At 39.6% G+C, this 18512-nt stretch overlaps 1 protein-coding gene across 1 annotated transcript; it reads left to right on the top strand.

Moving 5' to 3' along the window:
* Window positions 1-3754: 3754 nt before the first annotated feature.
* On the top strand, window positions 3755-11535 carry LOC138376966 (cyclic AMP-dependent transcription factor ATF-4-like). The gene is made up of 3 exons (XM_069461636.1): window positions 3755-4238; window positions 5098-5130; window positions 10892-11535. The coding sequence occupies exons 1-3, from the start codon at window positions 3755-3757 to the stop codon at window positions 11491-11493; spliced, it is 1119 nt and encodes a 372-aa protein (XP_069317737.1). The 3' UTR covers window positions 11494-11535.
* Window positions 11536-18512: the final 6977 nt, after the last annotated feature.

Below are 18512 nucleotides of genomic sequence, written 5' to 3'. Positions count from 1 at the left end.
AAGAAAGCCTCTCCCACAAGGCCCCAGTCAGAGTATCTTCATATATCACTGGTCAGAATTGAGGCACGTGCCTATTCATACTTAAAACAGTCATTGGCCAAGACAAAATGTCTGCCATGACTGGGTCAGACCCTAGAGTTTGTATCTGAAAAACAAAACAAAACAAAAAAGTGGAGTTCAACTAGCAAATGTAGAAGAAAGGCAGGTGTTCAACATAAACCGCATTGTTTGCACAAACTCTTCAGGCCACTGTTACCCGTTAGGGAATAGTGGGAACCCTCCCTATATTTGAGTTCCCAGACGGCAGCCAAGGGCCAACCTTGGAAGCAGGCCTTTCTAAGGACTGCAGTCTTGGGCCTGCCATTGAATCCTTTCTGCACATCTTCTCTCTATTCCAAGTGTGGCTGCTCTACATGCTAACCCCCTTGAAATAATGAATTTCATTCTTTTCTTCTTAAGATCAGGCTAAGCAAGTACATTTTCAAGGACCCCTTTACGGGCCTGGCTGTGTATTCATGGCAGGACCCACATGCTTCTTTCAGGAAATGAAGCAATGTTCTGTTGGCAAATGCGTGTAGTTAGACTGAGGCAGCTGGTGTGGAAACCTTTCTGGGGCTGCTCAAAGAGTGCCACAGACACAGCAGTGAGGCCTGAGTCCAATCAAATAGTAATGAGTCTGTGTCTTCACTATGGTTTTTGTTTTTATTGTTAATAACATATTTTATTTAATACAATATATGCAAATGTTGTCATGTCAACATGTAACCAATTAAAATATATCAATAAAACATTTTATAGTCATTTCTTTATACCATGTCTTTGAAATCTGATGTATATTTTTCACCTACAATACATTTCACTTGGGACTAGCTACATTTCAAATACTCACATGTGTCCACTTGCTAACATATAGGTCAGTGCAGATTATTTAAAATTTTGTTTAAAAGGAGCCTGACTCTTCTATAGCATATGTTGTTTTCACACCCATCTTGTCAGTTCTCTTTCTCCGCATAAGTGTCACTAATCATCATAAAATATATAAATCAAGGTGGTCAGGCATTTTTAAGCACTTGCTCCTATTTTATGATAAGCAAGAAAACAAGTCCATTTTTGCCTTTGCTGATGGAGGAAGAAATCACATTTGCAAACAATGTCCATATTGGAGAACGGAAGACTCCATGTCATCAGCAAACATGCAGAGACAGCCACAGTGGGGTGGCAGGGAACTTGGTCATGTGGGCACAGAAAGTGTTGTCCCTGGTTCGGAATGAGGATTATGATGGAGGAAGAGAGACCATGAAATCAGTGGGCACCTGATGGGGGAGTGAGAGGAAGACAAAGTGGGAACCACTAATAGATAAAAAGGTCAAAAGCGGGTAACTATGTAACTAATGACATGGTTTACTGACTTTAAAATTAAGTTTAAATTAATTTCTGGTAATAATATATGACTGTCATTTTTTTGAAAAGGAGGAAAAAGGAAGTTTGTTCACATTTCTTTTTTAAAATAGAGGAATCACGTGGGATGTATGAGTGAGAACATGAAGCAGTGGAATGACTATGAGCTTTGGAGCCAGAAAGACCTGGCTTGAATCAATGTTTCTCCACCTGCAGCAGAGGACCATTGTTGTCCCTAGGAGACACTGGGCAATATGTGGAGACAGTTTGGGCTGTTACAACTGGGGGTGAGGGGAGGGGAGATGCTACTGGCATGTATTGGGTAGAGGCCAAGGATGCTGCTAAATATCCTACAATGTTCATATTGGAGAAAGGAAGACTCCATGTTGTCAGCTAACAATGCACAGGATGCCTCCCCCAAACAAAGAATTATCTGTCCCAAAATGTTAATAGTGCCAAGATCGAGAAACCCTGGTTTAAACACTGGCTGCATTGCCAACCAAATACATGGCCTTGAGCTTCACCCCTCTGAATCTCACTCAGTCTTCACATATGAAAATGAGAGAATAATACCTAAGCCACAGTGGTAATACCTAATACATTTAAAAAAGCACTTACTATGTGCCAGACACAGGGAACCAAGACAAAGAGGCTGAAGTTCAGAGAGGTCAGTGAGCAGCTCAAATTGCACAGCTAATGAGTGGCCGAACAGAATTAGGACCTAGTCCAAACACTGTCCCTTATATGCCTCTGAGCTTCCAGCTTGAGGGGTGTAGGGCTCCACTGACCATTCAGAGGGACAGGTCACCTGCGCTCCCATGGCCTACTTCCAAAGAACTGATCAGAATTATGCAGAACCATTGGCAACAACTTGCACCTTTGCATAAAGCTGAGGTGTCAAAAAAAGTGGTAGCCAGGAGCCAAGGGTGTAATAGAACCAATGCCCAAATATCTCCAGAGGGTTGAGATGCATTACAATCAGTGGATAATAGACTTGCTGGATGTAAATGGACAATCTAACGTCACTCTTCCAGGAACACAAGCCCTGACTCCAGCTTTCCAGAAACACAGGGTGTTTGAGAGTCTAACACCACTCCCTTTGCAGCTGCCAAAACATGCAGCTGAAGTGCTTTAGATGGAAGCTTCTTACTCAAATGGGTTTCTTTAACAGAAAATGATGGCTCTACAAACACAAACACCAAAGAGCCTTTTTTCTTTTATGGATATATAAAATATACAAAATATCTATTGCTTTTCTCTCTTCAAACAACACTGATTTCTTGTATCAAAAAAGATTTCATGAACTTAAGGTACAAAATTCTAATTTAGATGTCAGATATGGCTCTAATGCTGGACAAAGTACCCTATCTCCCTGGGGTTAAGAGTCCATCTTTGCAGGCAATAACATTCTCAGTTGTAAACAATAAGAACAACCATTTATTAATGAGTATCATGTTCCACATGCTTCATATGTACCATTATTCTCATTTACAGTTGGGAAAACTGGCCCTCAGAAAGGTCTAATGGCTTGCCCACTGTCACAGACATAGAAAGTAACAAAGTTTAAAACTGGAGCTCTCAGAAATCTGAAGTCTGACATCATGCTGCTACACCACAGCAATGACAAGTGTGACGCAAGTACAGGGACCTAGACTAACAGCTTCAGAGGAGAAAAGGGAATTTTGAAAGCAAGATGAGCAATATAATGTTTAGGATGGGGTTTTGCCTACTTTGTAGGAGGCAAAGGTGTTTGGTAAGAGGAACAAGGAATTTGAATCAAACTAGACTTGAATCTCATGGTCAAGTTATTTGGTCTCATAGTGCGATGTTGTTTTCCTTCCTAACTTTATCAAAATTATAATTTTATATTTACTTGTATGATTATTTGATCTATCTCCCTTATGTCAAGATATTTGAGTGCCAGGTTTTTTGCCAATCTTTTTATCCCCAGGACCTAGTGCAGAGCTTGGCACATAGTAAGTGCTCAATAAACATTTGTTAAAAGACGAGATGGATAGAAGTAGGAAAGAAAGAAAGGAAGGTTTTCCTGTACTTGCAGTTTTGTACTTTGACAATCAGTGTGTAATCTCGGTGTGCCCAACCCTGTCACTGACTGTTCGCTGGGTGTTTCCTCTGCTTGACCGGATTGTAAGAACTGATAGGCAGGACATACGGTGTAGGTTGTTTGAACCCCATGGCTTCTAGCACAGTGCCAGGCACAAGGAAAAGGTTTAGCGGAGAGTTATTTTTACACCAGAGCAAACAAAATGCCCCAGAGTGGTGGGGTTGGAAGGGGTCACACACCTTTCACAGGCAAAGGGTGACTAAGGTGTTTGGGGAACATGGGAGTGAGAGAATGGATGAAGAACTGATTTTCTTCATTTTAAAAGCCAAGCTGCCCTCTGCTGAGTTGTTTCGCTTTTGCCAATTTATACGCTCATCAGCAGTATTTGAGAGTTCCTGTTTCTCTGCACTGTGGAGCCGAGCTAATCTGCTGATAGTTTCTGGAGCATTGTTTAGGGCTGCAGTCCCCAACTCCCAGGCCGCGGACGACACCAGTGTGAGGCCCGTCAGACACGGACCACACAGCAGGAGGCGAGGGGAGACCAGCGAGCAGAGCCCCACCTGCTCCCATAGCGCACCCACTGCGGAGCCCTGCGCTTCCTCAGATTGCGGCATCAGACCCTCCCAGGAGCGCGACCCCCGCTGCAAACTGCACACGGCGGGATCCAGGCTGGGTGCTCCCCGTGAGAACCCAACGCCTGATGATCTGAGGTGGAGCCGAGGCGGCTACGCAGACCCCTCTCCCGCCCTTGGAAAAACTGTCTTCCGCGAAACCCGTCTTTGGTGCCAAAAAGATTGGGGACCGCTGGTTTAGGGGATGATTGGGGTTGTCAGTATCTTCTGAAAAGGCTCATCCTTACTTCCCCAGGCTTCACAATCCCAGGGGCAAAACTGGATCACAAGTCAGTCAGGAAACAGGATTTTTCTGACTCTCCCATAATACACAATTGCTGGGTTTTCAGCACCCCTCAAAGTCCTCCTACTGAATTCTGGGTGTTTCACGTGCCTTCACAGCAAGGCCCTCTCAGTTACTGTGATATCCACCATTTCTTCTCTCTTGCTCTGTCTCACGTCACCACTGGGGCTACCAGTGCCTGTGTCGTAGCTATCAGTGAGATTATGTCATATCTCATGACTGTCTTGCACTGTCAACATCTCGCAGAGGTCTTAGTGAAATAGCTGCTTCAGGTTTTTATCAATACAGGCATGCTCTTGAAATTTCAGATGCAGAAGAATAGAGACTAAAATTTTCATTGCTTCCTTACAAGGTTTTTATACATCAATATTTACCTATCTACACACATAACCCTAATAAATTCTATTCTCCACATAGTCCAGTCTCTAAATAAAGTTAAATGCAAAGAAATAGAGTCCACCCACAAAATGTGCATTTCAAAAACATTTCCAATCCTTGTACTGATCTCTAGAAAATCCTTAAAGGCGCCCCAATTCACACCACACACTACGGTTTTCAAGCTGCTAAATAACAAAACACTTTCTCAAGCCTCAGTTTGTGCCCATTTTGCTCCTCTCTCTTTGTTCATCTTCAGGTCTTTTTTGGGTAGACCAGCCTGGTCTCTCACTACATCCACCCTCTGTCAGGCACAACTCTTTATACACATTCTCTCCATTCAGCATCGAAAAAGGGCGAGGAAGGCAAAGACTCACGTAAGTGGAGGGAGAATAGGGGAGAGGGGAAAGGCAGGATTAATCACGTATCAATAACTCTCATTCTGCCTACCTCCTATGCATTTTTATTTTTGTGTTTTTAATATATATGGGATCCTACTACATATACTAAACAGCAATTGCTTTTTTATACTTAATGTATAGCTACTGAATTAGATATCTATAACTGTGGAAAAACTTACCCCCAAAACTTAGGAGTTTAAAGCAACAAACTTTTATCTCGAAGTTTCTGTGAATGAGTTTCAGATGATGAAACTTACTTAGATCACCCAGGCTTAAAGGCTCTTATTGTGGTTGCAGTCAAGCGGTTGGTTGAGGCTGTGGTCTCACCTGAATGTTTGACTGGGAGTGAGGTGAGAATCTTCTCCTGAGTTCGCTGATGTGGTTGTTGGCAGGCTTCGGTCCTTTGTCACCTGGGCCTCCCCATAGGATTGCCTCACAACATGGCAACTGGCCTTCTCCAGGGTAAGTGATTTAAGAGAGAGCAAGAGAGAATGTGCCCAAGATGGAAACCAAATCCTTCCATATCTTGAAAGTGACATCTCATCACTTGTCATACTCTGTTTCTTAGGAGAGAGTCAGTGAGTCCAGCCCACGTTCAGGGGAAGTGATTATGCAAGGGCGTGAATGCCAGTAAGCAGGGCTCACTGGGGGCCATTAGAGACCACCTACCACAAATGTACAGTATAATTCATTCTTCGTAACTATAGCACAGTATTCCAAAGTTTAGATGGACTATAATTCTTTAACTATCAGCTGTGATTTCTTCTTTATTTTCTTTAATTTTCTCTTCACTCTCTCTGCCTTTTGTTTGAATGGTTGTACTCTTCCCCCCAGTGTTTTAGAACTTACACATTGTATTTGTATGTATGGTTAATATTAGTTTTTAACATTTTTGTCAGAATTTTTATCTTGCTGCCTACTCTGAGAAAAAGACAAGACTGCCCATCTATATCTTCATTTTCTTAAAGTCATCTGAACTCTTAGCTCTAGATTCGTGCTGGCCAATGTGGTAACACTAGACACGTGTGGCTACAGAGCACTTGAAATGTGGCTTGCCTGCACTCAGGTGTTCTGTAAGTATAAAGTATACACTGGATTTCAAAGACTTAGTATTAAAAAAATGGTATAAGTAATGTTAAAAATTCTTATACTGAGGTTGGGCGTGGTGGTTGACGCCTATACTCCTAGCAATCCGGGAGGCTAAGGCAGGAGATCGCTTGAGGTCAGGAGTTAGAGACTACTGTGAGCAAGAGCAATACCCTGTCTCTACTAAAAATAGAAACAAAAAAAATTAGCCAGGCATGGTGGTGAGAACCTGTAGTGCCAGCTACTCGAGAGGCTGAGGCAGGAGGATCGCTTGAGCCCAGGAGTCTGAGGTTGCTGTGAGCTAGGCTGATGCCACGGCACTCATTCTAGCCTGGAAACAGCAAGACTGTGTCTCAAAAAAAAGAAAAAAATTCTTATACTGATTATATTTTGAAATGATAATATTTTTAACATATTTGATTAAATAAAGTATATTATTAAAAGTAATTTTATGTTTCTGTTTACTCTTTTAATTTGGCTACTAGAAAATTAAAAATTATATACATGGCTCATGTTTATAGTTTGCATTATATTTCTATTGAACAGGTACGACCGTGGATTGTGATAGTAGTTTTTATTTTTAACATAAGGTGTGCCCACAGATCACGCTCCCCTCTGAATTAGAGGTTGTTCTTAGGTCAGGCTTGGATACCTCAAAACTCTTCTCTTAGGATTAGTTATTTCTTAGGCATATCCTCCATTTCTCACACAGATGTTCTCAAACCTGGCTGCATGTTCAAATCATTGCAAAGGTGTTTTCTTTTTTTCATTTTTGTAAGCTAATTTTTAATAGTGACAAAACACACATAATATTAAAGTTACCATTTTAACCATTCACAATGTACAACCAATGTGCAACCATGTATAATTAAGTGATGTTTAGTATATTCACAATTTTGTGCAAACAAAGCAACTATGTAGTTCCAGAGCATTTTTATCACCCTAAAAAGAAACCCAATTTTCAGAACATGCTTACACAAACAGAAAAAAAAATTTAGACTCTTAATTTCCAAGCACCTGCAAATTTGGATTGGGGGGGGGAGTTCTATAGTTGGAAAGAAGTTCTATAGTAACTGTAATCATCAAAGGGGAATTTATAAAGGGTCACTTGTATATGTTCTAAGAGCTTGTCCAAACTGTAACTAAGTAACATTCATTGTGTCTTGGGTATTTTTCTAGAAACTAGCAGCACTCAGTTCTGTGGTAAGCTACAAACTCAGCCACCTGCATCACTGAAACAAATGATCAACAGATGACATGCTGGCAATGAAATGTAGTATAGCTGGCAACCCTGTAGTATTGATCACTGTGTTACTAATATTCCATTCACTAAAGGCCTTTCTACTTGACCATTTTTCCTTGAATTCCAACAGCCATTTTCTAGTTTAATGTTAATAGGTGAGTAAGACCTGGTTTTGTAGGTTACTATCAAAAACAAAAACTGCAACTATGTTAAAGCCTAGAGTGAGTCTATATGAATGAAAATCTTTTGTAACTTTTGGACTCAGAGAGGTGAATATTTAAGCATCTAGTCATCGTTTAGAACAAGTTTTAGCAAACACATTTCAAACAATTTTCATACAACAACCTTGTGGGGCAGGCAGGACAGTATTAATAACCCTGATTCACAGGGGATATGTTATTTTGGAGGCTTTCGGCCACAAATAATAGAAAACCCAATTTAAATAAGGAACATTTATTATTTCCCAGAATAAACGCAAATAAAGACAAAAGTGGTTTTTCCACAGAAGGAGGAATTTTATTTTACCTGACAACATAGAATGTATGTGTCTATCAAGTTAAACTACAGCTTACAAAGATGATAAACAGGCTCAAAGACCATGCACACGGCTAGGATCTGATAACTTAGAAAGATATGCTGTAGGAAATTCATATTTTCCATTGAAATGCAGAATTTTTCTTACATTCCCAAAGATGTCATATGGTAGATATTTATTTAGTCATTTCAAGATTGAAAAATAGAAAATAATCACATTTAGAACTATCTTTTTTCTTCAAAAGAGAAAGTACTAAAAGTATATGTTTTGTAATTGCTGAGTCACTAATTTTACCAAAAAAAAAAAAGCTTTAGAACCAAAGAGAGTGTCAGCACATCAGACTCAAAGTGGTGACATTGTTGCAGAGAAGAACATGCCCAGGGGCAGAAGCTGGACACACTTGAGACCAGCACAGTAGTGCTCCAAGCTTGGAAGAAGCCCCAAAACCAGATGGTGAGGCCAAGTTCAAAGTCAGATTCCTGGTGAGCAGTTCTTGGAATCTGAGCAGAGCAGTTGGTGGAAGCCAAAAGGTCAAGAGGGGTCAAAGAGCACTCTGGGATCCAAAGTCAAGGAAAGGGGACATTACTGATAACCCACAGTGTGACAAGACTTTTAATTACCCATCCTTTTTAGTCCCCAAACAACGCTAAGGAAGATGTGCTGAGTGTCCTCCACTTGTCTCTTAACAGGTGCTCCCCACCCTTCTGCACCCTCCTTTGAGCCCAGGACTATATCAGTGGTTCCCCAGCATGCTCTGCAGACTATGTGCGGTTGTTTGAGTTGTGAGCAGAACTAGCCCTTTATTTCGTTTGTTTGTTTTTCCCCCATGGAACATGATTTTACTTAAAAGAACTGCTGGCTGATGAAAAATGGGTATTTGGCAGTATATAGTACAGAGGAAGAATATCCAAGTATTTGAAAAGGCTAATAAAATACTTCTCCTTTTCCAGCTACACATCTGTACAAAGCCAGATCATTCCCATCCACTTCAAACAAAACAACAGATAGTAGCAACTTGAATGCAGAAACAGATGTGAAAATCAAGTTGCTTTCCACTAAGTCAAATTTCCAAAACTATAAAACAATCCCACTTTTCTCAGTATTTTTTTTTTGTTTGGGGAAATATAGTTATTTAACATAAAGATGTTTATATTAACATTTACTGAGTTTGATTTTTATATGAATTAGTAAATGTTTTAAAGTTTAATAGTTTTATTGTCCAATGTGGCAAATATCACACAATTTAACCCACATCATCAAAACTTCTTTGAGGTCTTCAATATTTTTTAGAGTGTAAAGAGGTCCTGAGTCCAAAAACTTTGAGAACTGTTAGTCTAACAAATAGAGATACAAATGGTTCTGAATTTATGGTGAATAGTATCATTTTATTAGTTAATGAGTGAGTTTGGCCTTTACCACCATCCTTAGCTCAGGCAAGCTTAGAGCTTTTTTATTTGAATTGTATATGCATTATATTAAATTTGAAAATTTGAGAAGGACTTGGGAAATTAGTTGTGTTGGTTAATTTTATGTGTCAACATGGCTGGGCCATAGTGCCCACCAACATTATTCTGGATATAAGTGTGAAGGTGTTTTTTTGGATGAAATTAACATATAAATCAGTGGACTTTGAATAAAACATATTACCCTCTATAATGTAGCCTCATCCCATCAGTAGAAGGCCTTGATTTTTAATAGAACAAAGACTGACCCCTAATCAAGAAGGAAATCTGCCAGCAGACATGAACTGCAGCGTCACCTCTTCCTGGGTCTCCAGCCTCCATGATTGCATGAGCCAATCCCTTAAAATAAATCCCTCTTTCCAAAAATATACACACATCCAATTGGCTCTGTTTCTCTGGAGAACCCTAACTAATACCTCAGTCTTCTGAAATATAAAGGATTTGCAATAGCAGCCAATAAATCCTTGGTAGGGGAGGAATTAAAACAAGGGGAGAGAAAAATCTTTAAAGTTCTATTTATGATGTTAACTGAAAATATAAAATATCTTGAAATAACACCAATAAACATATGTACGGTTTATATGAAGTCATGGTTCTATACCTAAGGCCTATGCCTGGCAAAATCACAAAATAGTCAGTTTATCTTCTACCTGTCTCATCCTGTTCCTGCCTCTCCCTCTTTTCACAGGACTTTTCCACCCCTCCAGAGACTGAGCTTTCAAATTGTCTCAGTTTCTTCAATTTTGAGAAACTATTTTCAAGTAAGGTGCTAATGACTTTACACCTCCAAAACCAATTTACGTATAAATGATATCTGAAGAGAAACAGGAGTATTTAGCACAAAAGTAGTTAATTTCTAATAGTGGGTGTTGAGAACTGTAGCACCTGCATAGGGGGAAATACCCGGAAGAGGGGTCTTCCTGAGGCCTCTCAACCTGGGCAACCTGACTGCCTACCCCACCTGTCCTTGCCGTCTCCTTACAAAGCACTCGCTTTGCAGCTGCACAGGTGGGGGAATCCTAGCTCTGTATCTGGCACGTTAGAGGAGACAATGTGCCTGGCAAGTGGCTGTGGGAGGCACAGTGAAGAGTCAAGCTGAGCCCTTTATGGAGGTGAAGGGCTAGTGGCTGCTACCCTACCTCAGCTCATGGGGCCAAGTTCCAGGCAGGTATTGTCATGAACCACACAAGTGTTCAAATCATTTTCCCAGAGCAAGAAATTTAGGATCAGCCATGGTACAAACAATCAGGGGTAAATATTTTTATTTATTTCTCCCTCACGCCAATACAGAATATCCTTTGTATCTATGGATTTAATATTTGGAGGAGTGAAGGGCCATGCAATGTGGCCATTTGAAGTCAAACGTGCTGCCATATGTATGTAATATGCTGCCGTAGCACAATAAGTGAGGTTCTGCCCCTTTCACCTTCCTGCAGCCTCTTCCCCTTTTCCCAGGGGTCCTGTCCTCCACTCCAGATCATTCCTTTAGTTTAGAGCTGGGCAGTGAAGTGGATATCTCTGAAGGAGATAGGAAGTCGGACTCCAGTGCTTACATTACCCTGATTCCTCAGTGTGTAAAGGAGGAAGACACCCCCTCAGATAATGACAGTGGTGTCTGTATGAGCCCTGAGTCCTATCTGGGCTCTCCCCAGCATAGCCCCTCTACCGCCAGTGGCTCTCCAAACAGCCTGCCATCTCCAGGTGTCCTCTGTGGCTCTGCCCGCCCCAAACCGTACAACCGTCCTGGAGAGAAGATGGCAGTAGGAAAAGTAAAGGGTGAGAAGCTGGATAAGAAGCTGAAAAAAATGGAGCAAAACAAGACTGAGGCCACTAGATATCGCCAGAAGAAGAGGGCAGAGCAGGAAGCCCTTGCTGGCGAGTGCAAAGAGCTGGAGAAGAAGAATGAGTCTCTGAAAGAGAAGGCGGATGCCCTGGCCAAGGAGATCCAATATCTGAAAGATTTGATTGAAGAGGTCCGCAAGGCAAGGGGGAAAAAAGAGTCCCCTAGTTAGGGTGGTCAGGAGAGTTGTGCTTGTACATAGGAGTCTCCCATGCTGAAGCTGTGTGTTGTAATAAATTATTTTGTAGTGGGGAAAAAAAAAAAAGATTTCATCTGTATAAAATATGGGTTGAATTATTGCAACGTTAATAAAGTGACTGGAATGAGCCTGTGCAAGTTGGCTTGGGTTTTCTTGCTGTTCTATTCAAGTTTGATCCCACTCCTTGCCTTGAATGCTGACTGGTTGTAGTTGGCCACTCTAGCTTAAATATTGATGGTGACAATTCTGGGTCCTCTGATTGTCTGGGAACTCCAGGACAGGAGGAAGTTTCCAGAAGTCTCCTCATTAGTTGGCATGCATTCCATTGATCTGATTCAGGGAGTGTAAGCTGGAAAATACTAGGAATGCAGAGACTTACCCACTGCCTTCCCTCTATCTGAGAAGGAACTGCCTGCTGGAACTTTGGTTTGCTAGCATTTGACAAGGGTCAATCATCGATCCAATAATATCCAAATTTTCATTATTGGGGAATATATATATACATATATATATCCAGAGAGAAAGTAAACTTTGAATAAATGAAGAGGTATAAAAACTACTTTCTGGTTGGGCACAGTGGCTGACACCTACAGTCCCAGCACTTTGGGAGGCCAAGACAGGAGAATTCCTTGAGCCCAGAAGTGCTAGATCAGTCTTGGCAATAGTGAGACCCCATATCTACAAAAAAATTAAAAATTAGCCTGGCATAGTGGTGCGTGCCTGTAGTCCCAGATTCTTGGGAGGCTAAAACAGGATCACTTGAGCCTGGGAATGTGAAGTTGCAATGAGCATGATGGTGCCACTCCAGCCTGGGAAGACCAAATATCGATGGAAAAAAATAAATAGTTCTTCACATATTAATTCATAGGTTTAAAGTATTCTAATCTAGAATCACACTGGACTTTTTTGGAACTCAAAAAAAAAATTTCTCAAGTTGATCTAGAAGAGTGAACACACTAGTGCAGCCAAAATAATGTTTGAAAATGGTGGGAAAGCATGCCTAGCAAAAATATAAACAAACAAATAAAATTCCAAACAACAAAAGCCAAAGGAACTCCCCATAAAAACAAAAACACTATTTAAAATCTGTATCATAGGGGAGGGGAGAAAAAAATAAAAATAAAAAAAATAAAAAAATAAAATAAAATCTGTATCATAGCACTAGAATTGACACACAAATCAGGGATCAGAATAGATAGCTAAGAAGCAAATTATAGTATGTAAGTTAATTCAACTTATTATAAGACATTATAAATCAACTAGAAAGAGAAGAATCATCCAATTAACAAAAGTGAAGTTGGCCTAGGTATTGGGAGGAAATAAATCAGTTTATTTTTTTTTTTTTATTTTTTTTTTTTTTTGAGACAGAGTCTCACCCTGTTGCCCAGGCTAGAGTGAGTGCCGTGGCGTCAGCCTAGCTCACAGCAACCTCAAACTCCTGAGCTCAAGGGATCCTCCTGTCTCAGCCTCCCGAGTAGCTGGGACTACAGGCATGCGCCACCATGCCCGGCTAATTTTTTCTATATATATTTTTAGCTGTCCATATAATTTCTTTCTATTTTTAGTAGAGGTGGGGTCTCGCTCTTGCTCAGGCTGGTCTCGAACTCCTGAGCTCAAACGATCCGCCCACCTCGGCCTCCCAGAGTGCTAGGATTACAGGCGTGAGCCACCGCGCCCGGCCATAAATCAGTTTAGATTCTCATTTTACAATTATCATCCATATAAGTGCTACATGAATCAAACAGCTAAATGAAAAGAAAAACAAACAAAATAAAAACAAAACACCACAATAATTAGAAGAAATTATATTATTTCTAACAGCTAGATAAGAGACATTTTAAACCCAAAGTAAATTTACAAAATCATTTACTTGAAAATATGAAAATATAAAAAAAATATGATTTGACTACCTTAATAGTTATTATAAATAATTAGAAAGCAAACAAGTTAAAAAAAATACGTAGGACCAAATATGCAATTTTTTTTCTCCATTTGTAAATATTTTGTAGAAATCAATAAGAAAAACTTGTTTTATAGAAAATAAGTACATTTATATACTGTTGGCAAAAATGTAAATTGATGCAAGCTTTCTGGAAAGCTAATTAGCAAAATCCATAAAAATATATAAAAGTCAGTGTTCTTTGACCCACTGCCAATATGTTTACAAACCAATGCCTATAACAAACAAACACTGACAATGAAATCACAAAGAAGAAAATCCAATTTCACTAGGCATCAAAGAATGCAAATTTAAAAAGAGGAGAATATGTTCAGGGCTTTGGAGTAGACATACTTTTTTTAAAAGGACACAACAAGTATTAACCATAATGGAGAAAAATAGATAAACTGGAGTCTATTAAAATGTATATCTTTGTTTATCAAAAAACACCATTAAACAGTAAGAAGGCAACCCAAAGAGTAGAAGAAGATATTTGGTATCTGACTAAGGATTCAAATCTACCCTATACAAATTTCATATACAATTCAATATGAGACAGACAACTCAATAGAAAACTGGGCAAAATACTCATACTAACAATTTACAAAAGGGGATATCTCCATATGGCCAGTAAACATTTGAAAAGTTGCTCAATTTAATTAACCACCAAGAAATGCAAATTAAAGCTACAATGATTTACTACTACACAGCCTAGCAGACTAGCTTAAATGAAAAAGACTGACAATATCAGTGTTAACCCAAACCTGGAGAAACTTAGCCCATTCCTGAGCGAGTCTAAATTGAAGCAATCATTTTGGAAATCATTGTTTAGCAGTTATCTATTGAAGCTGAATATGGGAAAACCCTATGGCCTAGAAATTCCACTTTTGATGGAAGTACGCCCATCAAAAATGCTTATATATGGTTACCAAAAGAAATGTACAAAAATGTTTGTAATCCAAAATTGAAAACTTTCCAAATGTCCATTAACAGCAGAATGGATAAGTACCTCATGATATACTGTATTTCTAAAATGGAATACTGCACTAAAATGAAAAAAACAGATAGGACTAACCTATTGCTGTTAGAAGTCAGAATATTGGTTGTTCTTGGGGAAGTAGTGACAGGAAGTGGCCATGAGGGGGTTTCTGAGGATGGTGAATTGTTCTCTTTCCTGTTAGGGACGCTGATTGCTTGGGTGTGTGTTTGCTTTGTGATAACCAGACACTTTTTTCTGTGTATCTTTATACTGCAATGAAAAGTTTTTAAAAATTAGATGGCATTTTTTTATGGTTTCTAAATTGATAATTCTCCGTGTTGTCAAGGGTACAGTAAAACAAGTGCTCTGTGCACATACTGTTGGCAGAACTGTAAGTTGATTCAAGCTTTCTGGAAAGCTATTTAGCAATATGCATAGACATTATTTAAAAGTCTATGCTCTTTGAGCCATTAATTCCACCTACATGAATCTAGCTTAAGGTAATAATCTACTCAATAAAATGACAAGGAAAAAATGTATGACAGGATATAAAATTATGTATAAAATGATATATATACAGTACAATCAAACTATTTCAAATACATTTAGGGAAAAAAAGACTGGAAGGAAATATACCATAAAAGATTGTTATGGGCTGAATGTTTGAGTCCCTACCCAATTCCTATGTTGAAGTCTTAATCCCCAATATGTTGGTATTAGGGCTTCAGTGAGGTCATGAGGGTGGAGTTCTCATGATGGGATTAGCACCCCTATAAGAAGATGGAGAGACACGAGAGCTCTCTTTCTCTTCCCCGTGTGAAGCAAGAAGGCAGCCATCTACACACCTGGAAGAGAGCTCTCAATAGAACCAGACCATGCTGGCACCTTGGTCTTGAACTTTCTGGCTTCCAGCGCGGTGAGAAATAAATGTTTGCTGTTTAAACTGCAGTCTATGATACTGAGTTATAGCAGCCCACGCAGACTAAGACAATGATCAGTAGTTATATCACAATTTGTGAGATTTTGACTGACTTTTTTATCTATCCTTTTTATTATTTTCCACAAACTTTATGAATGACACTTGAATTTTCATAAAGCATAATTACTTTATGCTTTAAAGTAATGCTTTATGTTAATATGTGGCTACATCCCCATAGTAAAGGTCAAAAAATAGAGAAAATATGAAGAACATAAAAGTTCCCATTTAACATAGTTTCTCCCTAGTCCCCCTTGGTTTGGTTTGTCAAAGATAAGCACCAATAATAGTTTATGTATTTATCTTTCCAGGTATTTTACATTCCATATATAAACATACATACATATGTAAGAAAACATGAACATACAGAATTTGGTTTATAACAAAATTTTTGTTTATAAGAAAACCCATACAGGAGCTACATACTCCCAGTATAGTATTCTGTTTGACTCACACAATGATCTAAAAGGTTTCATAGCTACATAAGTAGTACTTGCCTGCAATGTAACTGCTTAATGCCTATTGTCAAATACCTGGCTCTTCACATTTTAAACATCTGTTGACCTCTCTAGATTTTTGTGTTTGTCACCCTGGATTCCTTTACATTTTGTGAAATGCTTTAAAACACATACACACACACACAAAAAAAATAATAAACATATTTGCATGTCAATATATCTAGATCTACCTCATTCTTTTCTATGTAGCATTCAATAGTACCTATTAATTTTATAATCAGAATATTGCAAAGTACACATTATTTTTTTAAAGGACTTTAGATGCAAATCTTCAAATTGAATCAAGTTTCCTGAATGTGTTTCTGTCTGTTCATTAGCTATGAAGCAGGAAGTCTTTTAGTCTCTGTTTAATTTTTCATGAAAGATGGTTCGTGAAAGGGTGCTTTGGTGATCTGGAAGGCATTCTTATACTGAATGCTACGTCAATAAAGATTCCTGTTTGCACAGAAGAAAAGCAAAATTATTATTTAGAAACTCCCTAGAGGAAACTTGCTTTTCACACAGAATAGATTATTTGTCTAAATGTCAAAGAAATTTCCATGATTTTTGTAAATATCCTTCATGTCTAGAAAACAGCAGTTGGTTTATGATGTAAATCGCATTTGCCTCTATCACCCCAGATAGAGCTTAAATCTTTTTTTTTTTTTAATTTCAGAATATTATGGGGCTACAAACATTTTGATTACAGGAATTGCTTTTTTATAGGTTGAGTCAAAGTTATAAGTGTGTCCATCACCCAGCTAGCGTGCATTGTACCCATTAGGTGTGAATTCAGAGCTTCAATCTTTGATTATACTCAGTGCCATACACTACCGTGTACTATCTTATGTCCCAATCATTTCATGCTTCATAAGTTTAAGAATTTAAACTTTGCATCCCCCAAATATGGTAATTTTCTGGACAAAAGGCTTCTATATATATGAAATATATGTTATATGTCATATAATATTAACATCAATATATAATTATATATAATAATTATACATTAACATATAAATTTTATTTATATATGTATAAATATATGCAGACAAAAATAAATGCAGACAAAATAAAACCCGGGCACTCAATGGCTCACTCTCAGCAGGGTGTTGCAGACTGATTCCAGCAGTCAAGGGTGATTAGAAGTAATTCCAATCTTACTGGCATCCCTCAAATGTCATTAGAGAGGATGTAATGCGTAGCCCATGGTGACAATTCTCCAAACACGTTTGCCTTATTCCTCTTCCTATTCCCCCCAAACCTGCCCCAAAGCCTCCCTCCCTATGGCTCACTCTAGCCTCTCCTTTTTCACGCCAGTTCCCAACCTTGCTTCTCTGTTCTTCCCCGCTGGATTACCTGGAATCTGTAGTCTAGAACCCTGGAGAGGGGGCAGAGGAGGAGATGGACCAGGAGGGGGAAGGGGACAATCCTATCAGATGACACCCAAATCTCCCCAGCACCAGAAGAAAGGGCACAAGAGATGGAACAAGATCTACACAGTTTTGCATTATTTTTATACTTGTTAAATATACCTACAGAGACTACATTTTTCAGATGAACATTTTATATACAAAGTCTAGCATTAGACAGCATATTAAAGCTGGGATTATTTTGGAAAATCAAGCGAGAAGTTTTTTTGCAATTTGTTAGTTTGTTTCTTAAGAAGAGGTATTGAGTGCGAGACACTGGGAAATGATTCCTTTCAGATGTTATTTTGTTCAGCTAGCACGACAACGCCGGGAGGAATGCATTGTTGCCTCCGTTTTATACGTGAGGAATGTAATGTCACCTTTGATATAGCTGTCCATAAGGAGCACTGTGTTCTCTAGGAATTGTCCTGCCAAATTCCTCCATCCACAAAAGTAACCTTCTTCTCTCTAGAGCTGCCTGGACCAGGTGTGCGTACAACAGGAAGTGAGCCTATCAGATGTTCTCTCCCAGGAGTTTGGAATCGGGTTCAGTGACAGAAGTGGCTTGAACCGTAAATTGTTCGTCAGTCAACCTCTCAGGGAGTGGGTCCAGGTCTGGATAATCTTTGCTGACTCCCAGGGTGGGACAGGTGGTGGTGGGCATTTACTTTCAGCTGTAGAAGCTGGGAGAAAGTTAATTCCCCTGCATGAAAGGGTTGAGAGAGTGAGAAGCCTGGCGGGGTGTGATGGGGTGATCCAGGAGGAAACTGGATGAAGTGTTAGGGGTAGGGGAAAGAGAAGAACCTCTGATTAGAGGTGCTGCTGGGAAGCGTTGGGAGCGGAGAAGGGATTTGAAGAATTTGCCAGGAGAGTGCAGGGTAACGCCCAGCACTGCCTGTCCTGTGAACTCCTCAGTGAAACCCAATGAGTCTCTTATGCTTGCGGGAGTGCAGGCTGTTTCTAGAGCCGTGCTGAGCCCTGCAGCAACGCTCATGTGGGACAGGACCAGGGGCTGGCCACAGGGACAGCTGGCATTTGGGCTAAATGGGTAAATTTAGAGGCTAAGGCGGGGTGGGGGGTTGTCTCTGTGGACAGAGGAACAGACAAATCTGGACTGTAGAGAGAGAAGAAATCTGGTAGATTCTTTCTTGCTCCCTTGCTTTCTAGGAGGCATTCTCGTATACTTACAAAT

Source organism: Eulemur rufifrons, chromosome 29 (genome assembly GCF_041146395.1).
Source record: "Eulemur rufifrons isolate Redbay chromosome 29, OSU_ERuf_1, whole genome shotgun sequence".
NCBI classification, from domain to species: domain Eukaryota; kingdom Metazoa; phylum Chordata; class Mammalia; order Primates; family Lemuridae; genus Eulemur; species Eulemur rufifrons.
This window is presented reverse-complemented; position numbering and strand designations above follow the sequence as displayed.

Excerpts from the sequence above, each read along its gene's own strand:
- LOC138376966 (XM_069461636.1), top strand. The coding sequence starts at position 3,755 with ATGGATGAAGAACTGATTTTCTTCATTTTAAAAGCCAAGCTGCCCTCT. Across the intron at positions 4,239-5,097 it reads AACTGTCTTCCGCGAAACCC|CATCGAAAAAGGGCGAGGAA; the intron begins GTCTTTGGTGCC and ends CTCTCCATTCAG. Across the intron at positions 5,131-10,891 it reads CGAGGAAGGCAAAGACTCAC|GTTCTGCCCCTTTCACCTTC; the intron begins GTAAGTGGAGGG and ends ACAATAAGTGAG.